General features: G+C 38.4%; 2 protein-coding genes across 4 annotated transcripts in view; both read right to left on the bottom strand.

The window, feature by feature from the left end:
* The window catches only part of LOC105249506, a 77568-nt gene extending 74398 nt beyond the window's left edge, over positions 1 to 3170 (bottom strand). For all 3 annotated transcript variants that reach the window (XM_025411316.1, XM_011255029.3, XM_011255030.3), the window contains exon 1: positions 2781 to 3170. The gene's annotated coding sequence lies outside the window, so the exon portion shown is untranslated. The remainder of the gene's footprint in view (positions 1 to 2780) is intronic.
* A 12069-nt stretch (positions 3171 to 15239) lies between these two features.
* LOC105248040 lies at positions 15240 to 17755 on the bottom strand. Its single transcript, XM_020026482.2, has 2 exons — positions 16963 to 17755; positions 15240 to 16134 (listed from the first exon to the last, which is right to left on the bottom strand). The coding sequence occupies exons 1-2, from the start codon at positions 17753 to 17755 to the stop codon at positions 15332 to 15334; spliced, it is 1596 nt and encodes a 531-aa protein (XP_019882041.2). The 3' UTR covers positions 15240 to 15331.
* Between the last annotated feature and the right edge of the window lie 703 nt (positions 17756 to 18458).

The raw sequence follows: 18458 nt of genomic DNA, 5'->3' as shown, positions 1-18458 counted from the left end.
TATGTTTAAAAGTTGCACAAAATCCGCAAATGTTATGTATAAAAATAACTTTACCGTCTCAGGATCCAGCATCTTAATTCATTTTTCAGATAAGATCATCGAGAATTTAACGGCGTGACCATTTTTTTCTCCAGTTATCTATAAAATTAAATCCGGATCGCAAAACTCGATTTTTTTACGATACCGATCAGATTTACGATCGCCCCGATGCAACACTCCGTTTTTATTTCCGTAGCAATATAAATGACGCGAGACACCGGACAGTTACATTGTACGGTATTTAAACGCGCGATCATATCAAGTTTCAACAACCCAGTTCGCGAATCATCGAAATAAATCCAGCGTAAAACCGCGAAAGCGAGTAAACTACACAGTTTTAAAAAATTATGCGTCCATATGTTAAAATTTTCTTGTGTTATCACGTTTTAATTAGTACTTTAATGTAAAATTAACATACAACATACTAATATGTTATTATTTTTTATAACGTTTTCATGTGTTACATTTATGTCAACTTTATAACTTAACACTTTGTATATATCTCTTGGAAATGGAATATTATTTTGAGTATTTTTAACATAATCATTTTAAATAATCAGCAGTCTCAAAGTCAATTTAACGTTCTAAGAAAAGTTAAAATAAATTTTGACATAATCCTGAACTTTGACATACCAAATAATCAAATTTACTAAAATCAAATGTTTCTATTACAAATAATTTAAGTCAAAATAATTACTATCATATGTTAATGTTCTACAACAATTCTTACGAATTATTGTAACTATTTTTTCATGTAATTTTTAATTAATTTGTATGTTATTTTTACATTACACTTAAAACACAATAAAAAAATAAATGTAAAGTATTGTAATAATTATTTAACATTTTTAGTTTGTCAAGTAACATACGACGAATGAGTTATTTTAACTGAAAATTTAGAGTGGACTTTCTGGGACATGTGAAAAATCTTATAATTAACATTTTATTTTTTACTGTGTGAATTTTGCGCTTGCGCCTTTCCCACATTTTTTTATCAATAACTATTATATCAATTAATTACTAATAATTATTAATAACTATTATAATTGTTATACTATAATAACTAGTGAGAAGAAAGCCGTCTGATAAAAAATACGCGTTGTAGACATTTGTTCGATATTAATCTGAGAGCCGAATTCGCATCGCTAATTACGACAATCTTGTCGCGAAAATTCAAGCGAGATATATCACCGAGAGAACTTTAATTACGCTTGATCAATCGCGTATGTAATCACGTATTATTGCCGTCGTAAAGTCGCTTAAGTAATTGCAGCTGTCAAGTACGAATGTTTTCAAAAACTTTGACCGTTCCAACTGAGCGTTCGATATCGACAATTTTTGACTGATAAAACCTTGAATCTTCGTTGTACGAGAATCTTAAAATCTTGCTTAAAATCTACGACCTTGATTTTAACGAGACTCGTCAAGTACGAAAAGTGGCTCTTTCCCTCGAAAACATTTCCATAGAGAGAAGATTATTCTTATTTATTCTTCACGTTTCTAATATAGTTATGCTAATCACGTACGATACGAAATATATAACGCAATGTAACAGGAATATTCCTAGTTGCTGCAACCGGTTCTAAAATTTTTAAATTTCGAGGAAGCGAGAAATGTATCGCCGCTCAACACTTGACAAACGCCGATCAGGAAAATCGTCCGATAACACACTTATCACCACCGACGGAATGCGCTGAACCACGACTAGTCGCGTTAAATAATGACAAGTAACCGCGCGTAATAAAAAAAAACGCGCGAATCGAGACGAGAAATCCAATCTTCTTATCGCGCGATCGCGGAATTTCTCGTTTTGCACAGTCGGTGACACGAGAACTGATGAAGTTTCGCAGAAAACTGATTACAAATTACTTATGCATGAATTCACATCTCGCCTATCTCCTTACGAGGACATGTCTATTCAACATCACGCACGCGATAATGTTTGACATGTTACGAGACAAGTTAAACTTTTCAACCGAACTTTGAAAATATTCCACCTAGTTTGATATCTCTGACAAGTTTGATTTATCTTCTAATATTAATAGACTATAATAATATTCTATGAATAAAAATATTTTTGGCTCCCTTTTTTTATTTTATATCAAATAATTTTCAATACATTATATATATGCATTTAAATAATTATTTCGTGAATTTTTAATTTGAGAGAAAAAAGATTTTAAAAAATTTTAAGTTTGATGAATTCCATTGAATTGAATAAAATCTTTGCTAGTTATTCGCTTATGGATCAACACTACGCGAAATACGATATGCAAAAATGTTGAGGGTACAGGGTGTTTCTTAATAAGTTCGACAAATTTTAGGAGATGATTCTTTGCCGAAAATTAAAGAGCGTTCTTTACATAAACGTATACTCCTACATCCTTCCTTGTGTGGAGTTATACTTCTCCAAAAATGGGGATAAAAATTAGATTTTTATTTTTTTCTCAAATTTGGAACAAGTTAAAGAAATGAAATTAGGATATTTTCTAAAAAGTTATTTATTAATATTTTTTTCAGCCTCCCTTATTGTTATAAGGGGATGAAATTAGCAAATCCTATGCAATTTTTTATTACAACTTTTTTAATGTTTATATAAAAATAATTAATTTTCCCCCCTTAATTTTCAACAAGGAATTATCTCCAAAAATTTTTTGCACTTATTAAGAAATACCCTATATGCATATATACATGTACACTATATATATACACTATATATTATAAATATATTCAACGCTTACCGGTCGATGTATCATCCGCTTCTCTTGAATGCTGCTGGCTTGCCCTTCGTGCTATCCAAGATGATCGTCATTGTTCGCAATCACGCACACAACACTGACAAGCAATCCGTCAATAACGATCGCCCGTTACTTTATACGGCACTCCCGAACATTGTGACAGACACGCACTTGTGGACTCGCGAGAGTAAATGACACGAGATACACGACGCCGGTTTATCGGAATGAAAATCGCTCGGCAAGCGCCGGTAGAAAATCCGTTTACCCAAAATGGCGGACGTCGAAGGACACTCGAGATCACTTGTCACGATGAAAATTACTCGATCCTCTTGACACTCGCGAGCGAATAACACTGAACGCACGTTATAAGTAACGTCACCGTCGTATCAACGCAACGTCAGATATTCCGATATGATTTTCAATAATATTTCAAACTCACATGAAAATATTTGACTACATTCTCCCGACAGTAACGGTTACGTATAATGCGCATTACACATACGTGTGCGTAGGTTAACGCCGATTACGAAGTCGATAGACCTCGTGCGATCCGATTGTTTCACTCGAAGGATCGCCCGTTATTTACACGACACTCCCGACACTTATTCGCGCACAAAATTCGCAATCGACGTGCAAACGATGAGAAAAATCGCGGAGCCGTCGTGACTCGACGCGAGTAACGTGATACGACTGAAGATGCCCGCGAGTGATCCCCGATCACGTGACCTCCGAATGTTCCCCGCGACGCACAAGCCACAAAGGCGAAAACTCAATCTCGTTAAATACTACGCGTTTTAAAAATATTAATTCCGCGAGGTATTACATGTACTTGTATGTTCTCCGATATAAATGTATTTGTTTATCTATTGCGGAAGCGTAGGAAGTTTATATAATTATCGAATCAGGTAACGCACTTTATGTATCCGTAATGTAATTAATAGTTTGTTATTAGTATATTTTTCCTACTTTTAATTATATTCTTCCTATTTTTGACTTGAAATATATTCTTTCTATTTTTAACCTGAAACTATGCAAATTTCAAATAAATCGATGTATATCTATTCGCGAAATAATAAAATAAATAATAAATAAATAAATAATTAAATAAAAATAAATATAATAAAACAAGTAAAAATAAATAATTAAATAAAAAAGTTGATGAAATGCGAATAACGATCTCGATTATTTCGTTTCGAGTAAACGCGATGCGAGAAAACAATGCGATCTTGTAGAGAGTAATAAAATTGAGACGAGTCCAATTAAAATAGTACGACGAAAGAAATTCGACGACGCAACGATACTATCGCGACGCTAGACTCGGTTAGACTGACGCGAAATTAGGCTACGTAGTGTCCTTGTATTGTATGTACATTGTTTATGTGTGTGTGTATGAGTGTGAGTACGTTTTGCCTGGAGGCTTCCAGGAACGCCGAAACGTCATGCTCGCCTTGAGCTATTGTTTACATCGAGTTACCCCCTAACCGCGGCGCTTTTTCTGTGTCAATGTGTATGTGTATATGTGTCTCGCGATCACTGCCTCGTTATCTTCTCAGTTTACTTTTACACACTCACGTGATAAGACGTTACGCGGATTGAACGCGTAATACGAGCAATAAGGATGGAATGTAATCTCTTCCTGAAGAAAACGGCCATCTAGTACGAAGAGGAGGATTAAAGGAATCGCATTCGTTATCGAAAAGGTATTAACCTTTTATGTTGTAAAGGTATTATATATGTTTTACGACGAATATAATACCGTTCTCTTTCGATTCTTCGAAGAATTTTAATCGAAGTTGCATTCGTGCTATCTCTTTTTTTCTCTCTTTCTATATTGCGTCCGTTGTTTTCTCGTTTATTCGTTCTCTTCATTCTACTCTTTTTCTTTTACGTATATATGTATGTGTGAAAAATATTGTGAAATATTTTTTCTAAGAAAACAATTTTTAATTTTTTTCAATGCAGTGATAATTTTTTCGATTTTAAGAATGTTTCCATTTTAAAGGGATAAATTTTACTTTAAAATGTATATGGTGTGTATATACATGGTGTGTATATACATATACACATACTTTAAATTAAAACTTATCCCTTTATGGAGACATTCTTGTATAATGATACAGTAAAATTGTGTACTCATTGAATTTAATCGAGATGTGATATTTTATTACTTGTCTGAAAATTAATATTATTATTATTATTTAAATACATTGAGAAGTATCATAAGGACAAATAAATAAGTCAAAGTATAAAAATTCCAAAGAAACATTTCTCGAAGAAAAAATACGTTGCAAAATTATATCGTTATAAATTATAAGATTGTAGACAATATAATGCTAAACGTATTATTACTTGAAATATTTAACAAGGACTATTGCTCGTTCTCTAAAACCGGAAATGATAACGGACCAAAGACGACCGACTTGCAGTAACAAGTAGGTTTATGCGACTCTTTATATCATTCGCATATATTTCATCGTAATATGATTGCTGGTTAATAAAATTCCTCCTTTATCTGCGAAATAAAATGCCGATCGTACTTTAATGTTATTGAAGATTTAATATTTCTTAATACGAAACTTTATGATATTCTTCGATGTGTTAACTGTGGTGATATCAGAACTTTATAATTTCATTTTAACTCGCTCCAAATCGAGCGAGTTACAAAATTCAATTTATTCTAGAAATTAAGAAATCTATACAAAAAATAAACTTGTCAGGTTAAATAGATATCGGAATTCTGATTCTCGATTTAATTGTATATTTATCTCACACACACAAATAATTCGAGTTTTTATAATTTAATTAAAAATAACATTTTTTCCTGATAATTCTTTTTATTTTAAGATACATAAAATTTTTTTATCCTGAAAGTGTTTTTTTATGTAAAAATAACTTTTAAGAAATGTAAATTAATTAATTAACGGAAAACGTCCTGTTTCTAAAATTATGATCATTGTTGAGAAATTTTTTCATTTATTGATTAAACCATTTTACTTCAATTCGAAAAAAAATAAAAAAGTTTTACGACAGTTTTTTCAAAAAATTGGTTGGCGTCGAAAAGTACAGCTTCCTGCGGAATTCCACGTCGGCGACGAGCGAATTCAATTGGCGTTTACACCGTGCTTACGCGCTACTTTAATCCAATTAAATCTGACAAGACGGCGCGACAAGAACGTTGGCGGACCGGTAGAGCCAGACACTCTTACGCGACATTACGATATCCTTCCTCTTTCTTTTTCCTCCAACCTTTTTCGTCCAACATTCCGCGGATCTAATACCTTGTTCTTGGTTCGCAAGGATGTGTATATATGTGTATGTGTATTAGTATGTGTCGTCGTTGGTTTATACGCGGGTTTAGCTAAAGAAACGGATTTGCTCGTAAAATCGAGAGCCACAATCGGTCGGTGAAACACACCGATAAATTATCGGCCAGTGAATTTATTCGTGAATTAAAGCCACCGCGATGGCGATTATTCATTAATAGAGCCAACACTGGCCATACGTGATAACTCGGTCGCACATTGCATCGATTATTTTACGGCGTGTCTCTTGCGCAATATTGCAGACAGGTTGCAGGCGGTCGAGGCTGACTGAAAAGACTTGGGATACTCGAAAATGATAGTTGAATATTAACGTTATTTATAAAATAGTTATCTATGGCAAATTTTTATTTAAAAAATCAACGTCAACTTTGTCAACATATTATCGTTTCAGATAATTTTATATCTTTTAAGTTTGTAATACCTTGTGTGTAATAATGCGACGACTGATCTGCGATCGCAATCGGTTTTTCACTCCGCATGCACGATGATTACAAGAAAACGAGCTTAACCCGTAATTACCGCCGAATAACGTAATAGCCATGTGGCTGTTTTTGGTGTTTTCTGCGTCCGGCGTGAATAACTGGTGCAATTACTAAGTGCACGAAAGGTTGCATTAACCTTCTTGACCCATCGCGATCTTTCAACCTCGCAGAGGTCGGCCGATCGAGATCATGCTTATTACTTTTGAACGCCAATGTACGGTCTGTTGCAAAAATTACCGTTCATTGCGATCGCCGCATACTAAATATATCACAAACTTCTGATAAATAAAACACGTATCATTATTAATTATCAAAAAAAAATCCTGATATTAAATGTTAAAAGAAGGTAGAAAGTTACTTTTTAACAAACTGGCTGAAATGTTTATTTACTGTTCATTAAAAACCGTCTTCACGTATATCTGTAAATTAATACGAGCATAATTTCACGCTCATTATAATATTTTATAACAGCGTCAGAAATTCAAAGGAACACGAAAACGATATTTTCTCGACAAAGATAACAGATATTTTCTCTTCATTGTCTTCATAATTATCGTTCTTTGTACAAAGTCCGTTAGCTTAAAGTCGTGCGAAAGCGCTGTCCTTCTTTCTCTTTTTTTCTCGCGCGTTTTGCGACCAACGACGGACGATATATTTTACGCGCCTCAAACATTAATCAGAGCTGTATTTTTGCGTGGCCGCGATTTTCAGGAGGTGGAAATTTCTTTCTCTTCCTCTCCTCCTCCTCTGTGTCCTACGTAAGAAGAAATCTCGAAGAAAGAAACTTTGGTCGGACGTATCTCGCGAGGGCGCGACATTAATCAACGCGGTTCAACATTGTATCATTCTTTTCTACAGTACGGTACTTTCGAGCTGGACGAAGCTTTTTGCGCGTCCATCGTGTCCAGCGTGTCCATAAAGGGAAAGAAGAGGAAACTGTGGCGCGTTATCCTTTGCGAAATTCAATGGGCGCGATATATATACACAGTAAAAAATAAAATGTTAATTATAACATTTTTCGCATGTCCCAGAAAGTCCACTCTAAATTTTAAGTTAAAATAATTCGTCGTATGTAACTTATTGACAAACTAAAAATGTTAAATAATTGACACAATACTTTACATTTATTTTTTTGTGTGTTTTAAGTGTAATGTAAAAATAACATGCAAATTAATTAAAAATTACACGAAAAAATAGTTACAACAACTCGTAAGAATTGTTGTAGGACCTTAACATATAATAGTAATTATTTTGACTTCAATTATCTGTAATAGAAACATTTGCTTTTAATAAACTTTTTTTATTTTGTATGTCAAAGTTCAGAATTATTTCAAGACTTATTTTAACTTTTCTTAGAACGTTAAACTGACTTTGAGACATGTTGATTATTTAAAATGATTGTGTTAAAAATACTCAAAATAATATTCCATTTCCAAGAGACATATATAAAGTATTAAGTTATAAAGTTGACAAAAATGTAACACATGAAAACGTTATAAAAATAATAGCATATCAATTGTATGTTAATTTTACATTAAAGTAGTAATCAAAATGTGATAACACAAGAAAATTTGAACATATGGACGCACAATTTTCTACTGTGTATATATATATGCACAAATATATATATATATATATATATATATATATATATATATATATATACGAGGACTACCCTTGGCACGAAGATATAAATTAATGATACTGCGCGCCCGAATTTTTCTTATCCGATGAAAAATGAAGAAAGCGTGTCGCATTCGCGCGAGAAAGTTACGATAAGTTCTTAACGTAATCTTTCGCGCGAGAGAGTAAGCTACTGTTTTTATTACCTTGCGAATGGACTATCAATTTAGCGACAGAATCTGAACGTAAATATCCTTTGACACAGGAGTTGAAAAATGGAATGCCGTCTTAATAATGTCGTCGCGTTTCGCACGATTTGCCTCGTAATCGTTCGCGCGCGGTTTCATAACGCAACGCAAATACAAGGCATCGTAAATATCGACAGTTGAGAGAGAAAGATCTCTCAACACGAAGAGAACGGATCTCTCGGTATCGGGTCAGTGGTTCGGGAGACGGCGTCGTCCATCGTGCATCGTCCTTTCTCGTTCTCGAATTCCAATAAAAACGCCTCTTTGAAGTACGTCCTGAGCGCCAACCGCGGCGATAAAGGACCGGGTATATCAGTCTGCATTTCTCGATGAAAGACAACGACGAGGACGATAACGACGACGAGCCTTCCTTGGAAGAGAGATGTGGTCTTACCGCTTTTTTCCTGTTACCAGTGCGAGACGCGCTCCCGCTTTGTCCGCCCAAATGGAAATTAGATCCGCTCTCGTTCCTCCTCCTCTCCTTCTCCGCACCCTCTCAGGCGCATCTCGGGATTGAGAAAGAGCTGAGGACTTTTGTCTCCGACGTAAGCAGATTCCGCTTGAAATCTCCATTTCAGTTGGAATTATGCTCCGCGATCGTCTCGCACGTTTGTCAGACGGCGCTTCCGGAATTATTTCGAGTCGCGCGATTCTGTTGCTTTGGATCCCGGACAATTGAATAAAGAGAACTTGGATTTAACAGAACTTTGTCTATGGATGTGGATAAAATTGTAAATTGCACATTCACAAAGATACGCTACAGAGATTATAATATGTACTTATTGTTAAAATATAATTTGTCAGCTTGAGTTTTCAAAATTACGGCAAAGAATGATTTCAAAAATGTTTCTTATATTAATGAAATTTCTATTTTTATGAAATGTATTAATTTTTTTATTAAATTTGGGGATTAGATTATGATAATCTTTTTTGCACTTAAAATTAAATTGTTTTATCCGTATTTATTATCATAATTTCAGGAAAAATCTTTCAGATTGTTGGAAAAAATATTTCTCTTTGTTTAATTTATGTTTGCGCGTGAATAGATAATATTTCAAATTATTCGCATTTTTTTGCGGTACATACACACGTTCAATTTTCATTTTATCCATCTATGTAAGTCGAAAGAGAAAATTGCACGTTTCAACATCGGTCATCGTTTTATCACAAGACAAATCTGCGAGATTCATTTCGCCGGAAGCGGCATAAAATAGACGAATATTGAACATGGTGCCTCGGGTCATAGAGAATGAACTCTTTCATGAAACGTGTCGACCGGACAGTAGCGGCACAAAAAGAGATAGGAAGTGATTGCATTTCGCTTTGTGATCAAAGTGAATCTTTGTAATCCCCCGTATTCGCTAGTTTTCGTACTTTGTCGATCAGGACCAGACCGAGTACGAAAAGTAAACGTGTTCTCTACTCGTCACTAATTTTAGGCGACAGAAAGAGCCTGTCGGAGAGAGCGATTTAAGAGTCGAGTTTTCGAAGCATTCGAAATTTTTCGTGATATGATATTTATTTATATATATTACTTTTATTTATATATATTAGAATTGTTAAAAGAATTGTTTGATAATTATTTATATTTTAATTTATATATTAATTATTTGAAATTTTAACGATTTCCGTTCCCTCTTTTTCGTTTCAACACTACAGACCTGACTGACAGGAAAGTAACAATACAAGATTCATGTTGAACCGCTTGTAGAGAGATCGCGGAAAGGGATAAAGCGGGGGAACGGAGCAAACAAAGAAGAGAGGATGCTAATCTCCTCTTGTATGGAAAAATCGAGAGAGCGACCACTGGTGCAGACTCAAACCGAGGTTTTTCGAATAAGCTATTCATTCGGTGCAATATACCGTGTTAATATAGTGCATCCCGTCTAGACGGCAACAGCCGTTCTAGTCGAGCGAAAAGTTACCTCGTTACGTGGCGAATTCCTGCGAAAAGGACCGGGAAAGAACGGGGATGAATGAATTTGGAAGGTATACAATCCATGCCGCGCACTGTCGATGGCCTGGAAATTGCAAAAAACAAAAGGAGAATAAAAATCCTCTCACATCAAAACAACGATAAAAGAAAAGAACCGATTTTCGCACGAATAAAAATTTTAAATAAATATATAAATATCAAAATAAATTACATACATTTTTCTAATAATCTATAACCGTGCACAGAAAAAAATAAGTGTCAAATATATATATATATATATATATATATATATATATATATATAATCTTATTTTAATATTGTAATTGTCACTTCAAAAATATATAATTATTTAATTCTACTTTTAAAAAATTATAATCTTTGATTTAAAAATATTTTCTATCTAACATTGTTTCTTCTGCATTCAAGAAAATTCAATCATAAGAATATATTTTCTCGATTAAACTATATAAAATGGCTTCATTCGAGTAAACAATTATTCAAGCAATTATATTTTTCTTTAATTAACGCATATAATCTCATTTCAAGATTTCCATGTTAAAACTAAATATATTTTCAAAACAAGAATGTCCTTTTTTCCTTTTTTGCATGTGCAAAAAGTCAATCGATGACAATTTTACTCATATTCCTTTAGAAGAAATAACCGTCAATCAGTTATCAATCGCAACTCTAGAAATGCAAGATTACGCGTCAAAGAGCCTTGAATTCGTAACGTCGTATTCGCACCGTTCCTTAATAACCTGGTTTAATTAAATTCAAAGCGCACGTCGTCGTCGTCGCTTCGATGTCCAATAACCGGCGGTGGCAGTTGTGCGATGCAATCCACCGCGGAAACTGGTGCAAACTCACTCGGGAGCCACGGACGACGTTATCGGGACGGCGAGAGCGAGCGCGACGGGACGTTGCACAATACGTCGCATTCAACGGACCGCGCGCGGTGTCAGTGGCACCCACGTCGATATAATGTGTAACAGTCACGGTGCATCGAGGTATATCGCGCGATTCTAGTCAATATAGGGGACTGCGTCTATAATGGAGACAAGAATTTCGAGATGAGACGACACCGCGTTGCGTTATGTTGAAATACACATCTTATCGTTCTCTGACAAGTTGGAAAGTTGGTACACAAAGTATGCATCGCGTCGCGATACTCCGTACGTCGTTAAAAACACTATGCGATAGTTTGCACGAGTCCCGCGACGATGATCCAACCCACTTTCTCTGACAAGTTTGGAGGGAATTTGTCTTTCAAGTTGAGAAAAATTGACTTTTTATTCTCGAGTTTCTTTCTCTAGAGAAAGCTAAATTTCTAAAACTTTGGGGATGATATTCGTATCTTACTTTATCTTCCATGTAAATTTTAGGTTCGAATTCATAGTCGTTTCTCAAATCTTAAGATAAGAGGATTTCTTAAATCTATCATATTGCGACCAAATCATTAGTTGAATAGAATAGCTCAATCAATGAAATGGTCGTATTAGGATAGATTTAAGAAATTCTCTAGTCTTAAGATTTGAGAAACGACTATGAATTCGGACCTTAGTCTAGTATAGCGTTATACAGAGAAAAAAAAAACATTCTTGTTTTGAAAATATATTTAGTTTTAACATGCAAATCTTGAAATTATATTGCGTTAATTAAAGAAAAATATAATTGTTTGAATAATTGTTTACTTGAATGAAATATTTTATACAGTTCATGGAGAAAAATATATTCTTATGATTTGATTTTCTTGAACCCAAAAGAAACAATGTTAGATAGAAAATAATATTTTTAAATGAAAGATTATAATTTTCTTCAAGTAGATTTAAATAATTATATATTCTTGAGGTGACAATATTAAAATAAGACTATAATATTGTTGAAATTTAAAATTATTAAATTCTTCTAAGAAGATTATTAAATTGTTGTGTATATACGAAACAATGAACGCGTTAGTTTAAGTATATAAATTTTGATTTGACGCTTCTTTTTTTTCTGTATATAAAATGTAAAACAAAAAATAATGCTTTTGATAACGTAGAAACGTACTTGAAATTTCAAGCAAAAATTGCAATATCCACTTTAAATCGCTCCAACAAATTGCTATCGTTCAGATTGCTGGTTTAATTCGACTCTGGAATTCCGACAAAACAAATACATCATTCGAGAACGCTGTTTATCAGTCTGGCGAGTGCTGTCGCGAAAAAAAAAAAACGCACATCCGCGGGAATAACAGCGCAACGCGAACATACATTTTCGAGGATCAGCAATTAATTTGGCCGCTCGGTATATTTGGAGTAGCGAGAGAGTAGCCGGATCGAAACGCGCATTCTCGATAGCTTTATAAAAGGCTTTTACCAACGCAAATGCCGTAAAACGTGAGTGCGTACGCATATATACGCAGTTGTATCTCTCTCTCTTTTTCTCCCTGCCTCCCGCGGGTTACAATTTAACGTATACCGGGTGCGACAACAAAATTAGCGCTTCCATCTCGCCCATCTGCCGCAATGTCCATCGCCCATTATCCGCCGGTCGGACGATAATAACTGTCCATTAGCCCGGCAACGTCAATGCATAACGCAATTGGATGAAGTATCGTGCCGTTAATCGAATTGTGAAATTTGCGTAAATTAGATTGATCAGGTATCGGCTTGTTACAAAATCTCGCGATAAATCGTCTGTCGTGATAAAATTTAATCTTTAAATTGCACATTTAAATTTTTAGATAATTTTCGTACGTATTAAATTGTGAACATATATATAATATGCAAAAATATACATTAAAAATATACATTTTTCCCAAATTTTTAATATATAGAAATTTAATATATAAAAGTTGAAGATTATCGATTCATTTTCTAAAACAAAACAAGAATGTGTTTCTAAAAAAATAGATACTCTCCTTTTTGTAAATTTAAATAATTATCACAAATTTATTATTTATTATTACTATAATTATTCATTTTTTAAATATTAGATAAAATCCTTTGAATTTTATTGAATTGTTATAATATGCAAAACAACGTCAATATTATATCAATACTTAATCAAAATTGTGTGACAAGCAAAGATATTTTTCCTGAAGATATGATCGATATACCTGTCGAATGTGTGACCATTAAATGATCGATGTCAATCCATCCATCAATACGGTCCGGACACGATGACTCTGTTTTTCTATTCCATTTTTAATATGTAGGATGGGATTGCATCGTATATAACTGTACAGACTTGCGGATATTTTATTCAATGTAATATATTAATGTGTTGGAGAAAAAAATTCATTGCAACGAACAGTTTATATTTAGCACTGCTATATAAATTATTTCAATTAAAAGAAAAGAATTCATTTCATAATTAAATATGTATGGAGATAATATCGTTTCAATAATTTTAAACAAATAATTCTGCAAAATATATCTCCACATTTCAGTATCAGTATTATAAGTAAAAATTTTACGATATACGTGAAATTTATATATGTTGCACGCCTCATAATTACGTTCAAAGACATTATATTCGATGTTCATTATTTAAATGTGCGCAAGACATGGTCTTTTCAAAATTATGCGCGGTTTTACGACCCTCGAGAAAAATGTCATTACGACGCAGGTGTGAGACTCCTATTTACGTTCCATACCTCATTAGTTCGTTTCAAGAGGCTGGTCGGCGTAGCTAGAATTCGTCTTAAAAAGGGAGGACAGATTTCACACGAGTATGCACAGCTGATCGTCAATAACGTAAATAGATTAACGTGTTCCCGGGATATTCACTACTTTGAGAAAACTTATTTTTATATAGATATTAATTTTCATCATATATATATATGTATATATTTTCTTTTTCGCAATTTTCTCGCAACAAATTTATAAATAATTTATAAATAATTTTATTGCAATTAAAATTTTTCAGATTTATTATTATTCATCAGACGAAAAAAAGAGAGAAAAAAAGAGAGAGAGAAAGATCTTTTTTTTCATTATTATAGCTTAAAATTCCCCGTCGAAAAATTTTTGAATACGTCATCTCAACGGATTAGCCAGTCGCGATCATTCGGTGTTTTGCAACGAAGGGTTAATGAACGTAATACACGTTGACGTTGGTAAATTTGGTCAACTCCGCACCCTTTCGGGGTGCGTCCTGTGATCAGGACAACGCACCCTCCCATATTGCATCAAGTCGAGTCAGTTTCGACATGTAACGCGCACATCTGTGATCTTTTTTTCCCATGTCTGTGTGATTGTTCATGCTTTTTAATCATGAAGAGAGAAAAACATGGCGAGCCGAGAAATCAACTGTCTCACCGGAGTATAATAATGCTTCCGTCATGACGTAGGTAAGGTGCGCGCGCGTGCTAATAACGCTAATTGTACCAGCGGCCGATGCTTCATTAATTAGAGAGCTTTTCTTGGCCTACGATAAAAATGAAGATATTTTAAGAGCGAAAGTATATGTTGAGAGACCGATTATTCGGCAGATGCGGATTATGAATATTTTTATTTCACGAAAACTTCTTAATTTTGCGAACAAGCAACGAATTACAGACTAATCCTTTCGATTTCATCGTGATCGTGTTAATTAAATGTTGACGTTATTTTTCGTTAGCTGGGCTTAAATATAATTACCGTCTTTAGAAACCATTTTTCTTTGTCATATTTTTAATCATTTTTCTAAATTTTGTAAATTCCTTAAATTTAAGAAAGAATATTATTATATACAATGCTAAATCATTTTATTCTCTGTAGATAGATTAATGATAGATGGATAAAACGAAATTTATAGGGAATGCCGGAGGGGGGGATGCCATTATACGGAATGGGGGAGAAAAAATACGCAAAGACTGCGCCGGGTGTTACTGAAAAAATACCATGTTTTTATTTTCTATTAATAAAATTATAATCCTTACGTTTCTATAAGCGAATTAAATCGCGATGGGTTCTCGTCAGCCGAAGAATGCGTCGTCACTGGAGCCCTCGGGCGTGCAATTCTGCAGCAACGACGCCGTATTCGACATGTCGCTGACGACGTCTCCGCCGCCGACGCCGTTGCCGCCGTTTCCGGTTCGCGGCGGCTTCACATCCTGACCCTGCGAGGACGCGTCGTAGACGCCGCGACTCGTCGTCTGCTGCTGATTCTGCGAATTGATCTCGTTGTAGACCAGTTCCTGGATTTTGAGTCGAACGAACATCTGCCTGTCGAGCGGCAGACTCCTCAGGGGATTCCGGACGCTCATGAGGAAGTGATAGGTATCGTCCTCGTCCTCGGAACCGATCGCCAGCCTCTTCTGCAACGACTCGTATCGCTTTCGGTCTACCTCCACCCCGTAATCATTGTCGATCGCGTCCATGAGCGTCCGTTTGCGGCCGATTATCTTGCTCATCTTCGGCGGCGGCATCACCTGATGCAAACCGTCGTCGTTGGACAGCAACGACTGGCAGGAATCGCCATCCAGGTCGTCGAATTGCGTCTCCTCGTGGCCCTCCAGGATGTCGATCTGCGGCTCGATCTGCGTGCCATCCGGAGACGAGCGCATACCGATCGTCGCGCCGACGCAGTTTTGCGACAGGCTGCAGCCGATCACTCTGGAGTTCATTTGGTCCCGCAGGAAGAACAGGCTCTTGAACCAGACCCACTTGGAATCGTGCTCCGTGCCGCCGCCACCGTCGCACTTACCCCGGTAAGTCTTTTTCAACTCGTTCCGGAAGTTGTCGCGCAGATGCTTCCATTTAGACTTGGCGACGTCAGCTGGAACAAAGCAACAGTCGCGTTTCTATAACTTGTAGTCGTTGAAAGATTATTGCAGTAGTTTGCTCCGAAAAGCTGCAAGATTATTCTCAAAGAGTATATCTTTCATCATTATTTCAATGTTTCGCTATTCATCGCGAATTTTCATCAAATTTAAATACCAGATACATCAAAGAATGAAAGATACGTTATATAAATAAATGGAACACACGATTAATAGTAATTTAATAGGTATCAAAATGTAATAATGAAATGCGCATCGTAGTAAACGCCGCGATCGATATTTAATTCAGCGTTTGTTCATCCGGGTAGCGTCCCGCGCGCACGTGCCGCGGGTAAAACCGCGAGTAAACCGACGTATACGTTTGCGGAAAAAAGAAAGAAATCCCCGTCCAGCGCGTGTATACACGGTGGCATCAGCGTGCGACCTGGCGGTGATTCGCGCGAACTAGCAGAGCCTGTCTCTTTCGCGAGGAACTATCGACCTGTTCCAGCGAACGGTCCGGTTGCCCCGGCTGGCGGTCGCCGGATCCGCTCGATTTCTCGTCGTCTTTACCGACGAGTCTCTCCTCCGGGCCTCTCTACCGGCTTCCGTCGGAGATTCGCGACGAACGAGATACCTCGAGCGTCCTCGCGAGGACAAGTCCGACCAATCGACTCGTACCCGGCGTAGCCCACCCACCCATCGCGAGCATCCACACGTGCGCAGCCAACACGCATATACAAACGTCGAGTCAGTACAAGGACGAGTATAGACGGGGAGAGAGAGAGAGAGAGAGGGGGGGGAGCCGCCGCATCATTCATCGAACGCGGGCCGGCTATACTCACTCGACACCTCGCAGGCCCTCGCGATCTCCCGCCACATCTTTAGTATGACGTCGCGATTGTGATAGTTGACATTCTTCTGGTCCCAGATCGCGGGCCTCGCGTGCACCTCGCTGATGAGCCGCTGCAGGTCCATCGTCATCGCGCTCCTACGGCCGCCGGCGGCGTTGCATCGCCGGGGCGAGCGTTTGCCGGCGCGTCGATTGAGAAGCGTGACGCCGGCGGTGCCGACGGAGGAGGCGGCCGCGCGCGTGCCGCTTCCTCCGACGCGTAGCTGGACCTCCCCGGGGGACGCGTGCCGCTCCGAGGCGGCTGCGGCGAGGTGGCGGCTCCTCGACGGCGGTTTATCGACCCGCGCCGCCACCGAGTCCGACAGGCCCGCGGCACCCGCGTTGGCGTCAGCGTCGGGCTCGAGGACGACGACGGCGTCGGCCGCGGTGCTCTCGGCTACGGCGGCGTTCCCGCTCGGCTGGGCGATAGCGCTGCTACGGGTAGAGACGGCGACGGCGACGGTGCCGGTCGCGTCGTCGTTGCTCGCAGGGAGCCGTTGACGCCTCCTCTTCTTCCTCTTGCGTCTCGCAACGCGGCAGGTGGCGGCGACGGTGGTCGAGGTGGTGGTAGAGGTAGCGAGGCTCGCGGTGACGGCGGTGGCAGTGACAGCGGAAGCGGAAGCGGCAGCGGCGGCGGCGGCGGCGGCGGCGGCGGTGCTCGCGGCGAAGCCGAGCCGAGCGGACGAGCGTAAGCGGCACGAATCCAGGGCTATATCCTCGTCGGCTCGGGCGCGCGTGTCGTCCATGCACGCGCGCGGGCCAGGCGGAAAGGACGCGGCGCACACACGCGCGAGGAAACGAGGCGGCTGGCGACCCCGACGACCCTGACGACCCTGACGGCCCTCCGGATTGTCTCCCTTTGGATTATCAACCAACGTCGGCCCTCGTCCTCGTCGTCGACGAGGCGAGGAGGAAAGCGGAGCGAGTACTAGCACGCGCACGCATACACACGCTCCGGCGGTGTAGTGCTACTCGCGCGCGTCTCGGTCTCGACCACCGCGAGGCCTTCGGCTCCGCTCGACCCCGGCGCTCGGTACCGCTCGGCACCGCTCGGCGCGGCTCGACCCGCTTCGACCCGCTTCGGCTCGATTCAGCGCGTCTCCGCGCGTCTCCGCTGAGCGGATAACGCGCCGCTCAGCGGAGACGCGCGGCGGGTGGAGAGGAGCGGGATGACGCCGAGCGAGTAAACTACCACCGGCTCGGAAAGCGCGCAGGGGCGTGCGAGAAACATTTCGGAGCGGACGACGAACGGATCGCCGACCGCGACGTTCGAACGCCGATCCCGACTCGATCGAAAGTCCACCGAAATTACCTTCGTCGACATTGCTAATTAGATCGAAACGAAATTCAACCCCCGACAGCGAAGTAGCTTGGATGGAGAGGGATTATCGCATTGTGAGAGAGAATGCTTCTTGAGATGAAATCACTTGTTTCTACTTTTCTGAATAG

The sequence above is a fragment of the Camponotus floridanus genome, unplaced genomic scaffold (assembly GCF_003227725.1).
Source record: "Camponotus floridanus strain SB8 unplaced genomic scaffold, Cflo_v7.5 scaffold39, whole genome shotgun sequence".
Classification (NCBI taxonomy): Eukaryota; Metazoa; Arthropoda; class Insecta; order Hymenoptera; family Formicidae; genus Camponotus; species Camponotus floridanus.
This window is presented reverse-complemented; position numbering and strand designations above follow the sequence as displayed.

Excerpts from the sequence above, each read along its gene's own strand:
- LOC105248040 (XM_020026482.2), bottom strand. The coding sequence starts at position 17,755 with ATGGACGACACGCGCGCCCGAGCCGACGAGGATATAGCCCTGGATTCG. Across the intron at positions 16,135-16,962 it reads GAGGGCCTGCGAGGTGTCGA|CTGACGTCGCCAAGTCTAAA; the intron begins GTGAGTATAGCC and ends GCTTTGTTCCAG.